Genomic DNA, 23,589 nt, shown 5'->3' with positions numbered 1-23,589 from the left:
TTTTGTTTGGACACGTGCTAATTTTTCTTCCTGCCCTAGGACAGAATGGTTTGGAAATGGCTTTAACAGAGTGCTTTGGAAACTGTTCCCAGCTAATGAAAGCTATTAAGTAGCCAGATCTAGCTGAAGGAGGATGGCTTTGGTAACCTGTGTAGAGCAACATGCTGGTTTTGCTTTGCAGTATAATTAGTCCCTGGATGAGGCACCCTGCTTTTATTTTAAAAGTAAAATATATGTGTGGTTTATGAAAACCAAGCATCTGCCACAGAGACACTAAAATATGTACCCTAAAATATCTTCTGCTAATACACTGCTAAGTACATTAAACAAATTAACAACGATCCAAACGGACATTTTAACACTGAAGTTATGGTTACCTGTCACTTAACTCATGTATCTTCCCATTAACTATACTTCTGATATACAAAAATATATCTTCCATGTTTCTGAATCATCTTTTCGTCTACTGACCACAAGACTTGCTTCACTCCCAGAATGAGCAGATCTCATACATCTTTCTTCTCAATTCTTTTCTTCTTAATTTCTTCTTAATTTCCTCCTTAATTGTATAGGATTGCTTCCTCTTTATCATTGCTCAGTGATGTCTACCCTAGAAAAACAGAAGACCAGTTTGTCACCTGTCAGATGCTGGCAGAATAAGAGACACTGATTGATGGAACGATGACTTGAATCTCCCCACATATGCCGAAACTGCCCTAAATATTCCTTTGGCCGTGGTATTTACAGGAAAAAATGCTGGAATGTGGCAATAAAGGAAATGAATATGAAGGGCAGACTGACTTTTCTGCTGGTGGTTTTCGCTACACAAAAACTTAACTCCCAGGCGGTGACACCTTGTACTAATGAGAAGCACCGTTATCCAGGGTCTTTCCTAACAGCACATGAAGCTTACTTGAAGTTTCAGCTTTCTCTCCCCTACTAATTGAAACTAGAAAACACAACTAATGCATTTGATAATTAAACTGCCAAGTTACTTCCTGGGAAACCGCTCACACCACTTCAGCTTGTGTTCAAATCAGCAACCGGCTGGAGAAACGTGGTGTCTTTTCATCATTCTGTTGTCAGAGGGCAAGCTTGGAAAACAAACTGAAACATGCATGCTGGCTTTCTGTCACTGAATAGGCGGTAGCCAAAAAGTGAATGCTGACACGGACTTAAAGATTGGAGATCCTGAAAGTGAGGGAGGCAAGTTTTCCTAAGATTTCATTAGAACTCTCCAATAAGGTAAGGCAAGGCTGCACTTACAGGCACTGAAATTGTTGAAAACAGAAATAATTTCTGTTGAGAGTCAGAGTTGTAGTTCATGGGAGGAACTACTCTTAAAATCTCCTCGTCTGAATGGAGTTTGATAGCTGGATAAGTTAATGGTGTGAATTAAGTTTCTGTCTGTACATTCCCTTTTATTTATTTGTTGATTTGTTTACTTTGCTTTTCAGGGAGGAAGAGGCAGTAGGACAAGACCAGCTGTTTTAACATCAGGCTGTGAAAAACAGCCACCAAATAATGCAATAAATTATTCCTCTTGTCCAGTGAGCAGCACTATGGAACCACCTTCAGTGAGAAAATAGAGATTCGTAAATACAGAACATTTCACCAGGATTAGATTAAGAAATCTTTGAAATTAATTTGTTTCAGCTTCATTTAGAATAAAAAATGTGTGCATTTTTTATGCTGCATGTTGGTGGTAAACTTGAGACACACACAAAATGAACATACTTCTACATGTATAATAAGCCATGGTGCAAATGAGAAATCTTTTTTAAAAGAAATAGGTTGTTTTTCACTGAGGGCATTCTGAGTCTTCATTCTGGAAAACTATGGCTCTCATTTCAGTACGATTTTAATTGCAAAGTCTCTTTCAGCAGAAAAACAATGAACTGCTGGACAGGTAGATGAAGGTACGTGATTAATGGAGTTGTTACCTGGAAAGGGAAATATTCGGCCACATTAGAAGTCCAGCCTGTTTCTGTTTGCATATTTGGCAGCCTTAAAAAAAAGGCATTAACCAGTACTGCTGTGTCAGTGGGGTTATGTCATATTGTGTGGGGACACCAGTGGTTCTTCCCTATATGATATTCTAAGGTTAAAAAGGAGAGGGAGAGAAAAAAAAATGAAAATAAAAAGAAATCAAAATCAAAACCAAGTTGTTCATTTTTGCTGTTGTTTCTTTTAGTGCATAAATTAAAACATAGTTTTATGATGCTTTAAGACATGCGACCTTTGTCTGTGAATAAAATGTATCAGAGAATCATAGAATCACAGAATAGCCTGGGTTGAAAGGAACAATGATCACACAGTTTCAACGCCCCTGCTGTGTGCAGGGCACCAAGCACTCAACCAGGCTGCCCAGAGCCACATCCAGCCTGGCCTCGAATACCTCCAGGGATGGGCATCCACAGCCTCCTTACTCTTCTCCAGTGTGAGAAATGCTATTGCTGGGCTACCTTTGAGTTTGTTCTGTGTCCTCACGATGTTCTAGTGAGGCCAAACATCTGCCAACCTGTCTAATTGAGCGTGGCTGACAGCTGCTTTTGCTTCTGGAAGTCTGTAAACCCACTGAATCTAACTAGGAGCACAGCGTAGTTGTGAGAGATGTGTGAACTTGCAGCCTAATTCCACCCTTAGCTGTGCAGCCCATCTGCCACTGCTGAGAGTGGCTTCTATTACTGTTGGTTCACATTTCGTGCTGTTGCCAAAATAATGCAAATTATTGTGTGAATATTTCCAGATTTGCTGCCAAGATAAGCAGAGCTAGCAGATAAATACCTCTTTGGCATCTGAGTTGCCAAGAGACATTGCTGAGTTTTGAACGAGCGTCAGCCACTCAGTGAGGAACCACCCACAGCTCCAACATGGACCAGATTCTCTCAGTGGTACTCATGTCTGACTGCACAACTGAGGAGCCTCCAAATTTAAGGCGTCTGCAGCAACTACATTTGAGTGTCTAAATGTAAGTGTCTGAATCTAGAGCTGAGCTACACAGCTTCTGGTCTGAAAGACTGTTAAAATTAAAGCCTGCCACCAAGCACTGTCTGCCAACATATTATGACACACTTTGTCATAGATGCTAGGGATGTGAGGAATTTAAGGGGGAAAAAGAGACGTGTAGATGTGTCCTAGTTTCATGAGAGACACATGCACTTAGACTGCTGAGGTAAACTTGTACAGTTCATAACTCAACTAGTTTTTCAATTCTGAAGGCCATTCAGACTTTCAGACCCTTCAGTAAGGGTGATGGAGCACTGGAGCAGGTTGCCCAGAGAGGCTGTGGGGTCTCCTTCTCTGGAGACATTACTCAAAACCTGCCTGGATGCGTTCCTGAGTGACCTAATCTAGGAGTTCTGCTAAGGCAGGGGATTGCACTCGATGAGCTTCCCAGGTTCCTTCAGCTATAAATAGGAAGACTGCTAAAAAAGTACCCTTTTCACATCTCAGCCAGGATTCTCGCATTTATTTATTTTTAATAAATGATACAATTTTCTCTTTCTTCTTCTCTTTCTCTTCTCTTCTCTTCTCTTCTCTTCTCTTCTCTTCTCTTCTCTTCTCTTCTCTTCTCTTCTCTTCTCTTCTCTTCTCTTCTCTTCTCTTCTCTTCTCTTCTCTTCTCTTCTCTTCTCTTCTCTTCTCTTCTCTTCTCTTCTCTTCTCTTCTCTTCTTTCTCCTCTCTTCTCCTCTCTTCTTTCTCCTCTCTTCTCTTCTTTCTCCTCTCTTCTCCTCTCTTCTTTCTCCTCTCTTCTCTTCTTTCTCCTCTCTTCTCCTCTCTTCTCCTCTCTTCTCCTCTCTTCTCTTTCTTTCTCCTCTCTTCTCCTCTCTTCTCCTTTCCCCTCCTTCCCTTTTTCCTTCCCTTTTCCTTCCCTTTCTCCTTCCATTTTCCCTTCCCTTTTTCTTCTACTCCTCTCATATTTTTTTTTTCATTCCCTTTTTCCTTCCCTCTCTGTTTCCTCCTCATCCCCTCTCCTTTCCCTTTTCCCTCCTCTCCCTTCTCCTCCCCTTCTCTCTTTTCATTTTCTTTCCTCTCCTCTCCTCCCCTCCCCACTCCTCCCCTCCCCTCCCCACTCCTCCCCTCCCCTCCCCACTCCTCCCCACTCCTCCCCTCTCCTCCCCACTCCTCCCCACTCCTCCCCTCTCTTCTCCTCCCTTCTCTTCTCCTCCCTTCTCTTCTCCTCCCTTCTCTTCTCCTCCCTTCTCTTCTCCTCCCTTCTCTTCTCCTCCCTTCTCTTCTCCTCCCTTCTCTTCTCCTCCCTTCTCCTCCCTTCTCCTCCCTTCTCTTCTCTTCTCTTCTCTTCTCTTCTCTTCTCTTCTCTTCTCTTCTCTTCTCTTCTCTTCTCTTCTCTTCTCTTCTCTTCTCTTCTCTTCTCTTCTCTTCTCTTCTCTTCTCTTCTCTTCTCTTCTCTTCTCTTCTCTTCTCTTCTCTTCTCTTCTCTTCTCTTCTCTTCTCTTCTTTCTCTTCTCTTTTTCTCTTCTCTCCTCCTTTCCCCTCCTTCCCTTTTTCTTTCCCTTTTTCCTCTCCTCTCCTCTCCTCTCCTCTTCTCTTTTCTCTTCTCTCCTCCTTTCCCCTCCTTCTTTTTCCTTCCCTTTTTCCTTCCCTTTTTCCTTCCCTTTCTCCTCTCCTCTCCTCTCCTCTCCTCTCCTCTCCTCTCCTCTCCTCTCCTCTCCTCTCCTCTCCTCTCCTCTCCTCTCCTCTCCTCTCCTCTCCTCTCCTCTCCTCTCCTCTCCTCTCCTCTCCTCTCCTCTCCTCTCCTCTCCTCTCCTCTCCTCTCCTCTCCTCTCCTCTCCTCTCCTCTCCTCTCCTCTCCTCTCCTCTCCTCTCCTCTCCTCATTTTAAATTTCTCTTTTTCATTCCCTTTTTCTTCCCTCCCCTTTCCTCTCATTCCTCCTCATTCCCTCTCCTTTCCCTTTTCCCTCCTCTCCCTTCTACTCCCCTTCTCTCCTTCTTCTCTTTTTTTCTTTTTTCTCTTCTTTCATTTTCTCTTTTTCCTTTCGTTTCCTTTTCTTTTTCTTCCTTTTTCTTCTACTGGCTCCACCGTTGAAGGCAGAACTCTCTTATTCTCTTCCACGTCTCACTAGAAAATGGAGAGTCTCAAGTTGTGACTGAGTAATTTCCACCTCACACAGACTTTGAGAGGAAAAAAGAGAAGCTGCCTCCTCCCTGGATCCCTCTGGCAGAGGCAAGCTACAGCAACAGCAAAGGCAGGAGTGCCAGTACCTGTCTGTGGGTCCAGGCGGCCGGGAGAAGTTGTTCATCACGGCCTCAGTGTGACAGCGGGTGAGGATGACCACCGCCTGGCACAGGAAGGGCACGAACGTGCTCTGCTGCGTAGATGACGCGCAGCTGCGCAGGATGTAGAGGATGGGTGGCACCTGGAAGAAGAAGGGGAGAAGGAAGGACTTGCTGCATCCTGGACTCTGCAGGGCCTAACCATGGACATTCAGCGCGTGAGCAGTGCCTGCTCACTTGACATGCTGCAACACCTAAGCCTAAATTTCAAACCAGCCCCCCTGTCCAAGCCCTGGCTCTGCGCTCAGGCTGTGCTGCTTTAGTACCAGAGGCAGACGGCACAGGGCATGGTGCAACAGCCAGAAACAAACCAAGACACGTGGAAGAAAGTCTCTTACGTTCCAACAGATGTCCTTCCCGTGCATCTGCAGAAAGGTGGTCACCCACTTCCCAGCAGCACGCACGCGCACTCCTGTGGCTTTCCGGATGGTCTCCTTGGTGGCCATCATGAAGTCGACGGTGCGTTCGACGGGGAAGTTTCTGCACACGATCTGCAGAGAGATGAGAAGCAGGAGAGATCCCATCACTGCTCTGCGCAGCTCTTCAGAGCACCAAGCAGTCTGGAGGGCATTCTTAGCTCAGTGGCTTGCCGGCCATTCACAACGCTCCTGCTGTCCGTACCCTGCTATTTACACGGAAGGCGGCTGAGCCTTCGCTCAGCTTCTGCACCCATGGTGTCTGCTGACATGCAAAGCCTACCTCCCAGCAGCCACAGTCACACATGCACGCAAGTGCACACACACACACACACACACACACACACACATCATGGAGTCAGCCCCTTGCACTGCGTGCCTGAAGGCCAGCCATAGCTCAGAGCCTCCTGCTGCTTGCTGAGAACAGCGGTCTCAGGGCGACAGCTCATTTTGGAAACGGTGTGAAAGGCTGGGAGCAGCACAGAGTCGTGCAGAAGCCTCCGCACAGAGATCCCACCACCCCTTTCTGGGTCCACTTACCATGGCCATTTTGGACGTGGTCTGGAGCTGAGAGACAGTGCTGCAGGCATGCAGTCCCTCAGACAGGCTCCCGATGTCTCCTGGCTCCCTGTTGGCTGCTTTGGCTGGAAAGAGCCCAGGGAGAAAAGGGAAGTCATGCTTCTGGAAATGGAACCGCTCTCCACGGGGCAGAGACAGAGGACAGGGTGGGGACGAGAAGAGAGCTGTGCACGGTGCCTCTCCCTCCTGTAAACAGGGCCCAGCCCGTGGGGCTCTGGCAGTGCTACGGAGGAGGGCAGAGGGCTGGTGCAACCTGCTCTGCTCACCTTGGATTCGGAGAAGGGAGCTCAGACAGGAGGCAGCCAACTGGCGGGATGCGGGCATGGGGTCGCACGTCAGAGGCGCCAGCAATCCCACCAGGGAGCCAAAGTGCTCGCAGGCATCTGCTCTCTGCAGGGGTGAGAGGCAGGAAGAAAGCTGTAGGCAGCCCCGGCTCTCCCTGGCTTCTCCGCCTGTGCCTTCCTCACGCCGTGGCACAGCATGCACAGCTGGGCGGAGCTCGCCTTCCAGCTCAGGGCCTCTGGGGAGGGAGCAGGGGGCATGCGGTGGGGCTCTTTACTCACTCGAAGCTCTTCGCAAACAGCCAGCAGCTGGGAGCAGGTCTGCAGGGCCCTCTTGCGCTCCCACACGTTCTCTGAGACCATGCATTTCTGCAGGACCTGGGGTAGAGCATCTGTCTCACTGAGGAGTCTTTGCTTTCCCTCCTGCCGCCCCTCTCCCTGTCCCTCCTTCCCCAGCACTTTCCCCCAAGGCTGCCCTGTGGCTCCACGTGGCCTCCAGCCTCACTGAGCACCGGCACTGCTGCCCCCGCTCTCTGCAGTCATCCTGCCTGCTAACCCGGGAGCTTTTCCTCGGCTGTGGCCTGCCAGGGGCTGGCTCCTGCCTTTCCCCTGCAGGGCCCATCGCTCTGCCCATTTCTGAGCTCGCAGTGAGCTGGCACGTCAGCAGGAGATTGCTCCCCTCTGATCACCCTCTCAGTCCCCAGATCTGCCCCCACTGCCGACAGGCACCATGCTTTCTCCCTTGCCCCACACATACTCACATGCACTATGTTCTGAAAGAAGCCGCCGCTGGGCTCTGTCTGGAGCAGAACCGCCATGAGCCGGCCCAGAGCTTTCAGGGACGTTTGCTGAAGCTGAAAGCAGAAGAGGGCAGTGAGGTTTAGCATCACGGCTGCTGCCAGAGCATAGGCTGTGTGTGCTGAGGTCGGGTTTGACCGAGAGGTGGCCGGGAAAGTTACGGCAGGTTACCTGCAGGTACTGCGCTGCGTGCTGTGACTTCCTGATCTTCAGCATCATCTCTGCTGAAGGGTGCGTCACGATGTTCTTGCAGCACAGGACCAACATCTCCCGCATGTCCTTGCTTTCAAAACAGGGCTTCAGCTTGCTGACAGGAGGAAGAAAGGAAGAGAAATCAGAAAGGGCCTTTAGCAGTGCACTCCAGACTGGTTCAGACAGCATCTGACTTTCTCCTAATCGACAGCTACCAAGCCAATACCCCCAGCTCCTGCTGCTGAGCACTGTCTTCAGTTCCAGCAGCGCCCACCTCCTCCCCGGCAGCACTGAACCAGCTCCCTCTCTGAAGGGAAGGAGACCCCAACTCTCCCTTCTCTTCCCTGCCAGGGGACAGGAGCACCAGGGCCTTTCTCCCTGCCCAGAACCTCAGCTCCGCCGGGCACAACAGCCCAGCCTTCACTCCTATAGATGTGTCTCTTTGCCCCCTACCCCCTCCAGGCCTTCAGGAGCTACCCAAAATGGGGACCACCATCCTGCCTTGCAACCTCAGACCTTACCTCAGCTGCTCCAGGGCCAGAACCACCTTGAGGGGCACTGGGGAGACAGGAATGCCCGAGTAGTATTTCTTCAGCAGGTCTTGAAAGTCCCAGAGAGACACTGTCAAGTTGGGCAGGGGGCACATGAGAGCTTTTCCACCCAGCCCTGAGACAGACATAACTGCCACACACCAGCCCCATCACTCCCATGTTTCCCATGGAAGCACTGCAGGATGCAGCAGCTCGACAGCTGGTGCACCTAGCCCGCTGCCCAGCAGAGCCTCCAGCACCCAAAGTCCCCACCAGCTGGAGACATGTGGCTGATGGAGACCTGTATGCCCCCAGGGAAGCGGGCCTCATAGTGCAGCCCAGAACTCTGCAGGCAGCCCTGCCTCTAGGCACTCACCATCAGGATCTCCAGAAGCTTTCCCTTCAAGGAGGGGTTAAAGGATGCAGAATCACCCACAGCTTGGAAGGCAGAGCTGAAGTCGGTGATGCTCTGCACCAGCGCGAGGTTGTTCTGCAGGTCCTGAGGCCCAAGAGAGAAGAACATTCTTTGAACTGCGGGATGGGACAAGGGCTGCAAGGGGGACACGTGGGGGCAACGCTAAGGGAAGGGCTTGGGTCTTCATCTGGGCACAAACCATTCCCCGGGGGACCGTTGGAAAGGGAAGGTCCCTCTCAGCATCCCCCCTTGTGGAGGGGCTGCAGCTGGGCGCTCAGACACCCTGGCACGCTTTGAGCTCTCACCCGGCAGCTGCAGCTGTAGAGCATCAGGATGTTGCCCACGATGTCTCCCTCCAGGTGGGCGAGCAGCTGCTCCTTGGAGGCACGCAGTGCCAAGCTGCCGTGGGCGAGCACGAGAGCGCTGCGTGTGGCCTGAGCTCTCGTGCTGTCCAGCTCCATCTGTGTGGGAAGAAATGCCTTGAGACACTCGCTCAACGGCCCCCAGTGCCCCGCGATGCACCTGGGCTCCAAGGCAGAAAATAAGGCAGAAGAATGCCAAGATGGAAACCCGTAACGCTTTACCTTCTTGCGCCTGGAAATCCTCGCGTTGCGGCCTTTGCACAGCCTGGACGCAAACGTGGTGAGCGTGGCCAGGACTGCTTGGAAGTTACTCTCAGCCGCGTGGCTGAGAAGAGAGACCATTCCCTGCACAAAAGAACAAGGGGCAGTTGGCACAGGCCTGAATCTACAGATCCTCTCCTGAGGAAAAGGGCAGCAGGGAGGAGATGGAAAGGCGCGGAGCAGGGCCAGGAGAAGCCCTCTGCCCCAGGGACGGAGCGGGGATGCTTGCAGGAGCTGGAGGAGAGCAGGGCTCACCTGGGCCTCACATGGGTCCTCCGCGTTTGCTTCCTCCAGGTGCTGCAGCAGCTTCTCCTGGATGTGGAGGACTCCCTTACAGGCTCCCAGCACTGTGCCCAGAGCCTTGTACAGGAAAGACTACAGGGGAAGGGAAGGAAGAAGCTGAGATGTGGCAGCAGCTTAACCTGTTGGGGGAGGGCCAGGTGGAAGGACCCACGCTCCCTGGGAGTCACTGAGAGCAGCTGCAGGGCCGAGCTTTATCCATCCCTGGGCAGATTGCAGGGAAAGGCCCTCTGGGGGCACAGACTGGGGAAGCAGCATCAGCATCCCGCGTGGGCAGAGCACCAGCCGCAGCCCCAGCCCCAGTTGGACACCTGCAGCTGCACCGCTGGGTGGAGCCGGGGGGAACTCACCTTTTCTGCAGAGCTGCTGGCAGAGCTGCTCAGCCACCGGCTCAGCTCACAGCTCAGGGCCTCGATCCAGGCCTCATCCCGTATGGTGTCCATTGACGCCCCGAGGAACTGTTGGAGAACAGGAGAAGACGATGTTCCCTCGCCCTTTGCCTCTTCCCTCACTCCCAATTGCTGCAGCCCTCTGGGGAGAGGTGTCTGGAAGAACAGTTCCTCTCCCAGCTCCCCAGCATTCCCTCCATTTAAGCCTCCTGCCGCTCTTCTCCTAAGACCCCCCTTGGGCTTGGGACAGAGCGGAAGAGGCAGCGCCTCAAAGGCTCCTCAGCAGCACTGGAGAGGCTGTTCCTGTCCCGTGGTGGCTCATATGGGAGCGGGGCTACTTGGGGCAGGCAAGCACTTCTCTGCACCCAGCAGTGCTGTACCTTCAGCAGACGGCGCTCCCACCCTGCAGCGTCCAGGAAGCTCTCATCTTTCCCTGCACAGCAACAGGAAGAAAAAGACCCTTACTTGGGATCAAGGCACAGAAGAAGAGCTGCTGCAAACCTGGCTTGGCCTGGGCACTTGACACTGCCAAGCTGGGACGCGCACCCCCTCCACCATGACCTGTCCCTCCCCACAAACACTGTCCCCGCAGGAACACAGAACTAACTGAGGGGACGTGAAGGGCCCATCCGTGTCCTGGAAGGGGCAGATCCCCGTGGGGAAAGATCCCCGGGCCTCAGCGCTGTCCCCCTGGAATGGGAACAGCAGCAGAGCAAGCACTGGGCTGCAGGCAATGCTTCCCCTCTGCCACCCTGCAGAGAGAGCTGCATTTTCACTCCCGCCCTTCCCTGCCTCCGCCTCTCCCTCCCCACCAGCACTTTACCTTGGAGACACTGCAGCAGCAGGGGGATCTCAGCGGCCCACATGGCCCCCACAGCTCTGTGGAACCTGCTGTGGAGGTTTTGCATCAGCTGTAAGGCAGCGGCCTGGAGTTCGCTGCCTGCAACAGGGCTCCCTGCCACCACCTGAGCGAGAGCAAGGAGAAGCAGGGTCACTTCTGCAGCAAGAGCAGCGGCTTCCCCCCAGGATGGAAGCAGCGTGGCTCTGCCCTGGCGGGCAAGGAGCAGCCAAGAGCTCTGCCCGTGGCCGTGCTGCTTCCTCCCGGGGGCTGGTGGCACTGGGCTCTGGAGCATCTACTCACCAGCAGGCGCGCCAGCAGTGTCTGGGGAGTCAGTCGTGGGCCTGTGAGGAGAAAAAAGTGCTGAGTCAGACTCCAAGACGCTCCGTGCCCAGCCACGCGCAGCTCCGCTGTCCCTTCTGGGTGGTAGCACAGGTCAGCAGAGCTCACTGGCGGAGCTTCTGCTCCTACCTTGAAACATGGAGCTGAGGAAATGGGGATCCAGCTCCTCTACTCGCCGTCCTGTCAGATCCTCTCTCTCGGCCAGGGCTCGGACACAGCGCGAGACCGGGATCAGCATGCCGGTGTGCTGGGCTGGCACCACGAACAGCAGCAGCCGTGGCCACAGGAGCTGTCGGGAACGAGGCAGTTGAGCGTGTCAGCATTCCTGCCTCTGCTCAGAGATGAAGAGGACTCTGCGAATTTCCCTGAGCCTTGCGTGCTTCAGAGCACGCTGGAGGAGAGACCTGGGGTGGTGGGATGAGGAACAGGTGGTGCGAAGGCAAGGAGCAGCAGCAGGGCAGATGTGACTTACTTTGGACATCCCTGTCGCAGAGACGTCCAGAGACCCCAGGATGTCCATGCACAGCTCCTGCAGAGCTCCTTCCTCCTGGGCTTCCCGGGGAGAAAGGTCTCCAGCTGCCTGCACAACAACGGTGTTGAAACCCGGTTACCTCAGTTCTCAGAGCCTCTCAGGAGGCTCAGGTGCGGCCCCAGCGGTGCTTCTGTGCCACCCTCTGAGCGGCACAGGTCTTCCCAAAGAAGATGCTGCCCACTGTCCTTACCCTTCTTCCAGCGGTGCGGCTGAACTCAGTGAAGATGTGCCCCACCACATCCCAGGCTGAGCAGCTCCGGGTGTTTGAACTGAGCAGGTCCTTGATGAAGTGCAGAACTGCCGTCCTCACCTGCCAGGGGTCAATTGAGGGTGTGATTTTTCAGGTCAGAAGGCAAAGGGAAGCCACCTGCTCATTGGGGCAGCCCTTTGGGCACGAGCAGAGACAACAGGAGCAGAGGAGGAGCCTTGGCTCCTGAGGTGAGGGCCAGTCCGTAGCAGCAGGCTGTGCACTTTCCAAGCACAGCACAGGGACCTGCCCGCTCCACTCTGCCTGCTCTCCCCACAGGAGCCATCGCGACCGTGTGGTCAATGCCCCAGCACCTCTCTAGTCACCCCAGCCCTGCCCGTGTTGGCAGCAGCATCACCACCCCAACAACACTTTCTATTCCCAAAGCAGCTCACCCGGATCCTGAGGTCGCTGCACAGACACTGCACAGCCTCAACCACCTGGGGCAGCTTCTCCATCATCACGGGCTCTGCAAGAGATGCACAGAAGCATGAGCGGAGCCACAACCCCGATGGCAGAGGGGATCCCTGGAAGTCCCAGCCTGTGCTACTGACCATCAGAGCGAGCCAGAGCACCGAGCAGACCCAGTGCTGCCACGCGTCCAGCCTCCCAGTCCTCGCCCAGCTGTGACTGCAGAAACAGGACCATTTCCTCTGGGCAGATCCGGGCTGCAGGGAGGAAATCCCACAGTATGTTAGCAAGAAACTCACGCCCATTCCTGAGGTTTGTGAGAGGGGTTTTGGCCAGGGCACCGCCAAGCATTGCCAAAGCTCCTCTCCTTACCCTGCAGCAGGATGCAGTGGGTCAGCTGTGCACAATCAGCCTCGCTGTGCTGCCTGGTGTTGTCATAGAGCTGTGGGAACAAAGTCCATATGAGAAAATCACATCAGCACTGAGGACGGAAAAGACGCTGTGCTGCTGCTCTCGTCTCCCTGGGCACTCTCAGGAAGAGGACAGGCAGACAAAACCCAGCCTGCCTCACAGCATCCCCGGGGGGACAGGCACGGCTCTGGAACAGCCATGAGCATGCAGGAGCCAAGGCTCAGCTGCATTAGTCAGGGGCTCAGACCTTTGCACTCCTCCTGAGACTTAGGTAAGAGGGAAACTGCTGTGGGCACAGGGATAGGCTCCCCTTACCTGGTAGAACACGGCACTCGTGACGTCCAGAAACTTGTCCTTCTGGATGACAGACTCAATGCCCTCTAAGGCCTCCAGGAAGACAGTGAGACTCTGCAAGAGACCAGGAGAGGAGGAAAGGGATGAAGCCACATCTAGCCACTTGGGAGTGGAGAAATTGTTTTCCAACTGTTCCTCCGCAGGGAGAAGCTCCTGCACAGGCATTCTTGTTTATTCCCCACCTCCCAGCAGCACCGAGAGTCTCTCTGCTCTCAATTGAGCCATGTTTGGGCATCATTTGCAGGCATTTCCCACCCAGCAGCCCTCTTCTCCTCCAGTCAGATGCAACTGGATGTGGTCCCCCCAGTTGCTAGCACAAAGCTCCTCAGGCTCTGAGGCACCCATTCCTCCTTTCTCCAAGGGCTCCCCACCTCCTCCCTGCACCCCCCGACCCCTCGTGGCACTTGCACCGGCCCCACGTCCACCCTGAGCCCTGCACAGCGTCTCACCTTGGCCACCCTGCAGGTGTCTTGGATCTCCTGACACGGGTGCACAAGCCAGAGGAGCTGCTCCCAGACGTGCTCTTGGTGCAGCTCCTCTTGCAGGAGAACATCCAGCATGGCAGCCACGGCCCCGAGGACGGCCTGTTTGTTTTGGAGAGGGATGGCAGAGGCCCGGCATCAAAGACCGAAGGTCTGCCCTTCCTACAGAGAAGGCTTTCTCTTTCCCTTCCCCTTCCCCAACCCCCACGCCCAGCAGGAGATGGGCTCGCTCTGGAGGGCAGGCAGGTTTTCCCCAGACCCTCATCCCCAGCTCTTCCTGCCACAGTGCTGTGACATGCAGCTGCTCCCTGCCACAGAGCCACTTTGGGGCCCTTTGCAGAGCCAGCCCACTCCCTCCCATCACTGCTCAGCTGCCAGCCCACTGGGCACAGACAGAGCTGCCACATGGGTGCCCCCGCTGCCACCCTGGGCTGGGAGCGCAGCAAGGCTCACCTCCTCCTCCTGGCAGTCCTGCCAGTTCCTCAGCACAGAGAAGAGCAGTTCCTGAAGGTTCTCATAGATCTGCTCTTTCTCCATGGCAGGCCAGGGGCATTGGGATCCAGAGGACAAGTGAATCTTCACTCCTTCCAGCCACTGTTTCACAACTGAGAAAACAAAATTAAAGAAACACATATGAATAGTAATTGTTATTTTCTGTGTTTAAAGAGAGTGAGAGAAAAGGCAGCCTGTGAGAGCCTGCAGCAGGGCGAGGTGCAAGGGCTGTCCCAAGGCCCCCTGCTCTGGAGCCAGCACTCACCAGCACAAGCGAGGCGCAGGGTCCGGCCGCTCCTCACCTGGCCCACCACACTGCGCAGGCCAGCCAGCATCAGCCACGTGAAGGGGATGCACTGTGGAGCTGCAGAGAGGAAGGAGAGGTCCACAGTCAGAGCCCTGGCAGCAACAGAGGAGGGGGCGAAGCCCTGCATCCTCCAGAGAGGAAAGACCCCTTTCCCCAGTTGTCATAGGTGTAGGGTGGCTGAGAGCACTCTACCGTAGATGCCGAACAGTTTGCTGAGGGTGATGAGCACGAAATCCTTGGGTCTCTCCCCGATGGCCTTCAGCTGGCCCTGGAGCTCAGCCATCACCAAGCTGAAATGCATCCGGGCCAGAGCCACCAGGACGTTGCTGGCAGCCGTCCTCACGTTGTCCCTGACACCCTGAAAAGGAGTCACTGGTGACACACCGTCCAGGAGACTGCCTGAGACCCTGGGAAGGGCTGAGCCACCGCCGTCCACCAGCACAACACCAGCACGGGCAGCGGCTCCCTTTGCCTTTGGCTGTAACCCCTCACCTGGGCTGCCGTCAGGTCCCGGGACACCTCTGCCAGCAGCCGGTTCACCACTCCGCACGGCGGGCGGCTGTCGTCTTCCCACAGGGCGCCCTCCAGCTCGCGGTACACCTGTGCTCGATCACCCTGGGGACAGGGACCAGTCATGCTTTGCTTTGCCCTTGCTCTCGGGGAGCCGCCCACTGCCACCCATCACCGTGCCGGTGTGGTGCCGCGGCCCGGCACCCACAGGACCACGGCACTGCGCCACGGCAAGGATTCACGGCCGGACGTCCCCAGCTCACCTCCCGGTCTTGCAGGCGCTGTTGCAGCACAGTCACAGCGGAGACAGGGACAGGGCTCGGCACCCTGCTTCTCTCCCTGCGACGCGTACGTCTGGGCACGCAGCCCACACAGGCAAAGAGACCTGGAAGCAAAGAGCGGAGCAGCTGCCGCCGGTGTCGCTCGGAGCCAGGGCCGAGCATCCGGCCGGCTCTGGGAGGAACGCTCCTCCAGCCCCACGGTTGGCGGGGACGGGGGAGGGAGCTTTCCCCTTGCTGGGGTGCCGGGGAAACCACGGCGGGCAGCTGCGCTCAGCAGAGCGAGGACGGTGCTGCCGGCGCGGCCTGAACTGACTCTGGAGGCACACGTGCGCTCGGGCGGCGTCACGGCGTGCGGAGAGGTGGAGGGACTCACCTCGAAGGGCTCTCAGCCGCTCCATGACAGCAGGAAATCTCCAGGTAGACGCAACGCTCTCTCTGGTTCCGCTTCCTGCGGGTCCCACAAGCGGACTGAGCCACCGCTCCCACCGCTGCCACGAGGGCGCACGAGGTACCACTGTGACATCACAGCGCAGTGTCACCTCACAGGGAATGGCTGGGGACCAGGCAGCACGCAGGGCAGCCCTGCAGGCCCCCAAACGCAGCATCTTCTGTGATGCACTCGGCTCTGGGGTTCCGGTTCCATGCGGAATTCCAAGCAGGGAATGACCTCAGCTGAGGGAGAGCCTCTGCTCTCCCTTGTGAGAAAGGAGGAAAGATGATACATGGAAAGTATTACACACACTAATCTCTATTGTAGAAAATGCTGGCATACAAAATAATCTCCTTTATTAAAAAGCGTACAGTTAAGAGTCCAGCCCACATGAAGATAGAAGCTTCACTTCTTTTGGTGTCTATCTGGAGCTCTGCTGCTACATTTCTAATAACATTAGAAACATGACAAACCTAGCTAGCAACACTAACCTTAGAGTCTAAACCATGAAAAAGAAAAGGGAAGGCAGCAATTTCACATTTCTACTGCTGTCACCGTCCAAGGATGCATTATTTTCAACAGCTGAAGTCATCAGGGCCCAAACTGTTTAACTGTAACTCTGAAAGTCACAATTAATACAGTACAAATACAAGTATTCTGCTATGCAGTGTGTCCTGACTCAGACTGAAATTAAAACATGACTGTACTGTACTGGAACAGCTGCCCAGGGAGGTTGTGGATGCCCCGTCCCTGGAGGTGTTCAAGGCCAGGTTGGATGGGGCCCTGGGCAGTCTGGTCTAGCATTAGGTGGAATGGTGGTGGCCCTGCATGTGGCAGGGGGGTTGGAGATTCATGACCCTTGAGGTCCCTTCCAACCCTGGCAATTCTGTGATTCTGTGATTCCTTGATAAAATTCCTTACTACCTTCAGTTTTATAGCCAAAGCAGTGTTTGAGCTGGTAATGTATTCTTGAACAGCACTGCTGCCTTTAGCATTTGTATGTTTAGATATGAAAAGAGAACTTGGTCATTATTTCACGATGAGAGAACCTTGATTTCACACAACAGAATTACAATACTGTAAAATGCCACTGTAAGAATGTGGCTTTTCTTCTTTCTTTTTTTTTTCTTTTCTTTTTTTTTTTTTTTTTTTCCGTATTGCAATGGTGAGTGTATGATTGATTCAAGATAAACATTTTTTTGTAAGTCAATCTCTATACCTGTTTTGAAAAATATGTGTTTTTATTTCTCATTATTTAAAAATTGACAGGCGTGAAGAATCACGAGGGCACTCATGCTACAAGATCAGTAAATATCTCATATCAACATTAGAGAACATTCTCTCTGTACATTTTAACAGAGGAGCTGCATCTGTACGTAACTGTAGCTACACACAATGAGCTTTTCTTGAAGGTAGGCAGGAAATTTGGTCTGCACTGGAACAAAAATCCAGTCCTGCTTTGACTGCTCTACTTTTCACTGAGATAAAAAAATGGCATCATTCTGCGGGATGAACTAGATATACGGAATTTAGCACTGCCCTTAAATTTTGTGTAGTGAACTGAGGGACATCAGAGCTTTACAGATTTCTACATATTCTCATGGAGAAATCTAGAGAGATCACAGGACGTAACACTGAGCTTCCAAATGAATAACAAAACACTGATGTTTTTCAGAAGACCAGAAGCTGTAGAGGACCAAGTAGCCTGGCTAGAAAAAGAGTGCACTGAATAACTGGATGGATTAAATGAACTGCAGTGTATTTGCAGTGTTTATTCTGCAGTACTGCAGGACTTGACTAATTTTTGGCATCCTATGAGGAGATACTACAGCATTTACATTCTGATTAAATCATAGAATCACAGAATGGCCTGCGTTGAAAAGGACTACAATGATCAACTAGTTTCAACCCCCTGCTCTGTGCAGGGCAGCCAACCACTAGACCAGGCTGCCCAGAGCCAAATCCAGCCTGGCCTTGAATGCATACAGGAGTGGGGCATCCACAACTTACTTGGGTTTTCACTTTCTGGTAATAATCCAGAGATGTCATGCAGCCTGGAGGAGAGGACCAAAGTGACACCTGATGAGGACCTGCTGAAAACTGAGAGATTCTTCAGTCTGTGTTTGTCTAGTCTGAACTATGGGCAAATTGTCAGGTGGATCCACAGGGTCCAGAAGAATGTGTGATTGCCAAAGTGAAAGACAATTTGCTGATAGTCCATGGAAACAGGAATCCTCCTGGCCTCTGGCACTCAAAGACAAACAGAAGATGAAAACCAGATGTGTTTCCCTGCCCATGGCAAACACCAGCCTTTCCATCCTTACAGTCCTTCCTGACATCAGCACTAATTGAAACAACATCCCACTCACCTTTGCCATGTCTGGCAGAGGTTGCAGCTCTTTCCATTGCATCACTCTAGCTGTCAAGTCAAGAGCTCCTGTGTCACACAAGGAAAAGCAATCTTTTACCTGCTTTGCCATGCTCATGGCAACAGAAATGCAGATGCCAGCAGCTGATGCCCACAAGGACAGCCAGCCTGGACTTATTTTCATTACATATCTTTGTCCTGATGTCCTTCTAGAAGCTGGAACATTTCTCCATCTCAGCAGACGAGGGCAGGAGGGGTCCAAGGTGAGGGCACGCTCTCCTCTATTTTTCTGGCACTCAAAGACAAAGGGAACAAGAAAACCAGATGTGTTTCCCTGCCCATGGCAAACACCAGCCTTTCCATCCTTACAGTCCTTCCTGCCTTCAGCAGAGATATTTTGCTTTCTTGTGCCACTTCATCCCTTTAGCATCTGGCATTCTAACAAAAAAGTACTTACAAGGAATTTTAATATTTTCATATTAAATGTCAGAATTAGAACCTTATATTTACCAAATATTTAAAACGTTCAACCCAGTGAGAAGTGAATTGATGTTGTATTTAGCATTCAGATAAGAACTTGTAAAGGAAGTAAAAAGTGCTGCTTTCATAAACTATAGTCTCATTGTCAAGCCTTGCACTGTCTCAGCAGATTATTACAGAATGTTCATTCAAGCAGGAATTCAGAGATGCGTCTGAATTGATAACAACAATGAATAATTAAGAAAGCTTGACTGCAGTCTGCTTGAGGATTCCAGTCTGAAGTGTGTTCCACCTGATGACAACTGGGAATGTCTTTCTCTCACCATTAGAACCATTGCACCTCTGACTAAACACATAGCTAATCACCACTGAAAACCTAGGTGCAATTTCTGCAGTGCACAGACCAACTACGTGCTGATTAACATTCAGAGAGATTGTGCAGGTGTCCTTTTAGGAACTGGCCTACAGTATGCTAAGAGGGATGGATGTGGGGACATTAGGATAACGTGCCCTCTGCCTTTTAAGACAGCCCCAGCAGAGCAGGTCAGCAGGCTGAAGAGCTGAGTGGGTCACCAGGGCTCAGAGACTTCACTCGGCCATCGGAAAGTTGAGGGACTTCAGCCCAAGCTGCCCTTTTCCATGCAGGCAAGGAGGCCAAGAGAAGGTGGATCGGCACGGTTCTGGTGCAGACAGGGGCTGCAGTGTGAGCAGGCCTACACAGACAAGGCTGTGCCCACACAGAGTGACAGCAGCTTTCGCTGTGAGCAGATTCCCAGGGGGCCTGAGCCATGGCAGTTCTTGATGGCAGCATGTTCCAATCAGCCCTGGAAGTCTTCTCTGGACGTCTGTCGCATTCTGGAATCCACACTGAGGACGCAGTCGCTGTGTCAGAGCAGCTGGCAGAGTCACGGGGAACCGTGACGTAGTTGGCCCAGGGAGCAACAACAAGGCCTGCACTGCTCAGCCAGCCCAGGCCAAAGGGGAGCACGAGAGAGAGCAGAGGAGAGAGGGGGGAAAGAGGGCCAGGAAGGAAAGGCCTGTGCCTGAATGGACGTGTAGCAGCAGCTGCTGACAGCAAACTCGGTGATGGCAGGGGCACAGCAGAGCAGTGCAATGCTGGCAGCTTCCTGTGTCTTTCACACAGGCACTGCAGACATGGCCAGCACTGGGAGATCAGCAGAACTGCTGCACACCTCTGCCAGCCCAGGCCAGAGGAGTGCAGAACAGTGAGCTGCTGCTGAGGGGAGAGAGGATGGCCTGAGAGCTGACCTGAGAGGCAGGGCTGGCTGTGTGACAGCAGCCTCTGTGTCCTCCTCCTGTGTCTGTGAGGGCCAGAGGGCCAGAAGAGAACATGCCCAGACAACGAAGCCCTGCTGTCCTCTGCTGCTCAGCTGGAGAGATGTTCCGCCTTCCTGAAGGACGCTGATCCAAAGGGAAGGAATCAAAGGAAGTCCAGGCTGGCTGTCCTTGTGGGCATCAGCTGCTGGCAGCTGCCTCTGTGCTGCCATGGGCAGGGCACAGCACACACAGTGTTTGCAGTTCCCTGTGTGACACTGGCCCTGGTGACCTGACAGCCATAGGGAGACAAGAGAAAGAGCTGCCTCCCTCTGCCAGATGAGGCAAAGGGGAGAATCCCAGAATCACAGCATGGCCCGGGTTGGAAAGGAGCTCAAGGTTCATGAATCTCCAACCCTTGGCTCTCCAAGGGTGCACAGGGGGCTTTGTTCTCCCTGTGGTGCAGCTTCAGTGCCAACTCACAGCTGAGCTGGTTGGCACACTGTGACAGCCTGCCGCTCTGAAGCTCTTGGGGCAGTGCTCAGTTCTTTCTGAAGTACTCTGGAAATGCTGCTTCTCCTTCACCAAGTCTGTTTCCAGACAGACGTCTTTTTCTCCTCTGTACACACAAACAGTATCTTGTAACTCCCTGGCACAGTGCTCAGAAGTGATACTTCTGGAAGCACGTCAGAGAAAAGTGGCCTTGTCCCAGTGGACTTTCAGAGCAGATGAGAACAAGTCTTGGTTGACGGCTTTCTTCTGCTTCTGGAACTGCACAGGCAGGTTGTGTGTTGTCATACTTTATGCCAGAGTGCCAAACTGAAGCAGTTTCTGCAACTTCTTTTTTTCATACTTGTCACTCTTTGCTATTTCTGAGACCTTAACTTAGTCATTTTTAATGCGCTCTCATCTAAACTACTGTGTCCTCCAGTGTCAGTGTTGTATGAATCAGGACTGTGGGATTTCATCAGTGAAAGGATTCTGCTCTAATGACTGTCATTCTAAAGCTGATATTGTCTCTACCGCATCAGGCTTGCACGAAGCATCTCTGATCAACAGAGAAATCTGAAAAATTGCTTTTCCTATTGCAGTTTCCTTTTAACTAGTGATGAAAGCTGTCAGTAAAGGAACACAGATGAGATAGCATCACACAGCTCTGGAAAAGATGTTCCAGCTCTGTGTCTACCTACACCTTCAGGAGAGGAAAAGTACTGGCTTACTGAGGTGTCCTGGGTTGCAGGCTCTGTTAATCTCCATTTTTGGAAGAGCTGCTTGCAATAAATACCTTGTAAGGTGAATGAGCATGATAGAAGTAGGGTGTGAAAGAGATGGATTTGCTGTTTCCCCGAAGGTGCAGGAGTATTGCTGTGCCTACAGTCAGTAAACAAGGCAGAAATCACTGTGTTCCTCAGAATGAAAAGCAAAAGAATAAAAATCTTTTTGGGAGTGACAGCACGCCTGAATGAAGCACAAATCTAAACATTTAAAATAAGGGCTAGTGTCAAAGGGACTGGCAGTATTTCTCGTGAAGAAATATTTGATGCTTCTTTAGGAAAGTCATCATAACAAAAGTGTGCTGATGTCTTTGCTGAGGATTTCCTTGGTTCCAGCCTGAAGGTGTGCGCAGGCATGAGCAGGCAGTGCTGAGCTGCAGGTGAGTGCCTGTGTCCCACAGCAGGAAACCCGTGGATGTCTTCAGGGGTTTGAAATGGGCAGAGCTGTGAAACCTGGAGGCTTTCACTGAAATTGTCCTCTGCTTTAATTTGTAATCTTAGTTTCACCAATGCTTTCCAATATTATTTTCGTATGAATGCAGATACATGGGATAGGATTTAAAGTTTTTATGGTGCTGCTGTATAATTTTCTGCAGTCATCATAAGCCAATAAAAAAAATAAATGGTAATCAGGCAATCTATTAACAACCTGTGGCACGTGTCAAAACAATGAAATTCCTTGCTGGAAGACAATATTGCTATACAATAATGTGGCTATCCAAAACTGTTAATTATACTTGATGAGCTGGAGATAAACCTGAAATGCAGGACTTTGATCTTAGCCAAGAATAATAAAAGTTATTATCGTAGTTAAATTGGCAGCTGCTATCAAAAGCCTGTGTCTTATTTCCCTTTTGGTAACACTGGCTAAATCAGAGAAACTGATAAAAGAATTTCATGATTGCAGCTTAGGGATTCTTTCCCACTTGACAAGAAGTAATCTATGTACAGAAATGTCTGTAAATACTTTTTCTATATTCTTTGGCCAGATGTATTGATATTTGAGATGAATGGCAAAAACATTTTGCGTACATAGATAAGAAATGCAAATTTGCTGGATTGTTTTAGAGAAAAAAGCTCCGGTTATCTGATAGTTTCCAAGCAGAAATAAGATTTACAGAAAAATTCTCATTATTATTATTCATGCATGAATAAGTACAAAAAAGAGATGTGGGGGATGTTGTTTCAATTCCAGCTGATGGCAGGAAGGACTGTAAGGATGGAAAGGCTGGTGTTTGCCATGCGCAGGGAAACACATCTGGTTTTCATCTTCTCTTTCTCTCTGTGTGCCAGAAAAAGAGGAGAGTGTGCCCTCTCCTTGGACCCCTCCTGCACTCTTCTGCTGAGATGGAGAAATGTTCCAGCTTGTAGAAGGACATCAGGACAAAGATATGTAATGAAAATAAGTCCAGGCTGGCTGTCCTTGTGGGCATCAGCTGCTGGCATCTGCATTGCTGCTGCCATGAGCATGGCACAGTAGGTAAAAGATTGCTTTTCCTTGTGTGACACAGGAGCTCTTGACTTGAAAGCAAGAGGGATGCAATAGAAAGAGCTGTCACCTCTGCCAGACATGGCAATAGTGAGTTGGATGTTGTTTCCATTGCTGCTGATGGCAGGAAGGGCTGTAAGGATGGAAAGGCTGGTGTTTGCCATGGGCAGGGAAACACATCTGGTTTTCATCTTCTCTTTCTCTCTGTGTGCCAGAAAAAGTGGAGAGTGTGCCCTAACCTTGGACCCCTCCTGCCCTCTTCTGCTGAGATGGAGAAATGTTCCAGCTTGTAGAAGGACATCACGATAAAGATATGTAATGAAAAAAAGTCCAGGCTGGCTGTTCTTGTGGGCATCAGCTCCTGGCATCTGCATTGCTGCTGCCATGAGCATGGCACAGTAGGTAAAACATTGCTTTTCCTTGTGTGACATAAGCTGTTGATTTGACAGCTAAAGGGATGCAATAGAAAGAGCTGCAACCTCTGCCAGACATGGCAAAGGTGAGTGGGATGTTGTTTCAATTAGTGCTGATGTCAGGGAGGACTGTAAGGATGGAAAGGCTGGTGTTTGCCATGGGCAGGGAAACACATCTGGTTTTCATTTTCTCTTTGTGTGCCAGAAAGAGGAGAGTGTGCCTGCAACTTGGACCCCTCCTGCCCTCTTCTGCTGAGGTGGAGAACTGTCCCAGCTTCTAGAAGGACATCAGGACAAAGATATGTAATGAAAATAAGTCCAGGCTGGCTGTCCTTGTGGGCATCAGCTGCTGGCATCTGCATTGCTGCTGCCAAGAGCATGGCACAGCAGGTAACAATTGCTTTTCCTTGTGTGACACAGGAGCTCTTGACTTGAAAGCAAGAGGGATGCAATAGAAAGAGCTGTCACCTCTGCCAGACATGGCAATAGTGAGTTGGATGTTGTTTCCATTGCTGCTGATTTCAGGAAGGACTGTAAGGATGGAAAGGCTGTTGTTTGCCATGGGCAGGGAAACACATCTGGTTTTCATCTTCTCTTTGTGTGCCAGAAAAACAGGAGAGTGTGCCCTCACCTTGGACCCCTCCTGCCCTCTGCTGCTCAGAGGGAGAAATGTGCCTGCTTCTACATGGACATCAGGACAAAGATATGTAATGAAAATAAGTCCAGGCTGGCTGTCCTTGTGGGCATCAGCTGCTGGCATCTGCATTGCTGTTGCCATGAGCATGGCAGAGGAGGTAAGGGTTTGCTTTTCCTTGTGGGACAGCTGTTAAGC

At 51.7% G+C, this 23,589-nt stretch overlaps 1 protein-coding gene across 1 annotated transcript; it reads right to left on the bottom strand.

The window, feature by feature from the left end:
- Window positions 1–4,806: 4,806 nt before the first annotated feature.
- Window positions 4,807–9,875, bottom strand: LOC149912190 (maestro heat-like repeat-containing protein family member 2B). The gene is made up of 15 exons (XM_090130930.1): window positions 9,833–9,875; window positions 9,388–9,479; window positions 9,094–9,216; window positions 8,815–8,970; window positions 8,471–8,593; window positions 8,368–8,395; window positions 8,086–8,164; window positions 7,544–7,679; window positions 7,336–7,428; window positions 6,857–6,952; window positions 6,560–6,683; window positions 6,255–6,358; window positions 5,637–5,789; window positions 5,227–5,381; window positions 4,807–5,083 (listed from the first exon to the last, which is right to left on the bottom strand). The coding sequence occupies exons 1-15, from the start codon at window positions 9,873–9,875 to the stop codon at window positions 5,032–5,034; spliced, it is 1,557 nt and encodes a 518-aa protein (XP_089987056.1). The 3' UTR covers window positions 4,807–5,031.
- Between the last annotated feature and the right edge of the window lie 13,714 nt (window positions 9,876–23,589).

The sequence above is a fragment of the Phasianus colchicus genome, chromosome Z (genome assembly GCF_987193195.1).
Source record: "Phasianus colchicus chromosome Z, bPhaCol1.hap1.1, whole genome shotgun sequence".
NCBI classification, from domain to species: domain Eukaryota; kingdom Metazoa; phylum Chordata; class Aves; order Galliformes; family Phasianidae; genus Phasianus; species Phasianus colchicus.
Note: the sequence above shows the minus strand (reverse complement) of the source record. Positions and strands in the feature narration are given on the sequence as shown.

Bases quoted from the DNA above. Each gene is read 5' to 3' on its own strand.
- LOC149912190 (XM_090130930.1), bottom strand. From the start codon at position 9,875: ATGGACACCATACGGGATGAGGCCTGGATCGAGGCCCTGAGCT. The intron at 8,594-8,814 runs GTGAGAGCTCAA...CTTGGGCCTCAG, and splicing joins TCTACAGCTGCAGCTGCCGG to GACCTGCAGAACAACCTCGC. The intron at 6,953-7,335 runs GTGAGTATGTGT...GCTCTACCCCAG, and splicing joins TCTTTCAGAACATAGTGCAT to GTCCTGCAGAAATGCATGGT.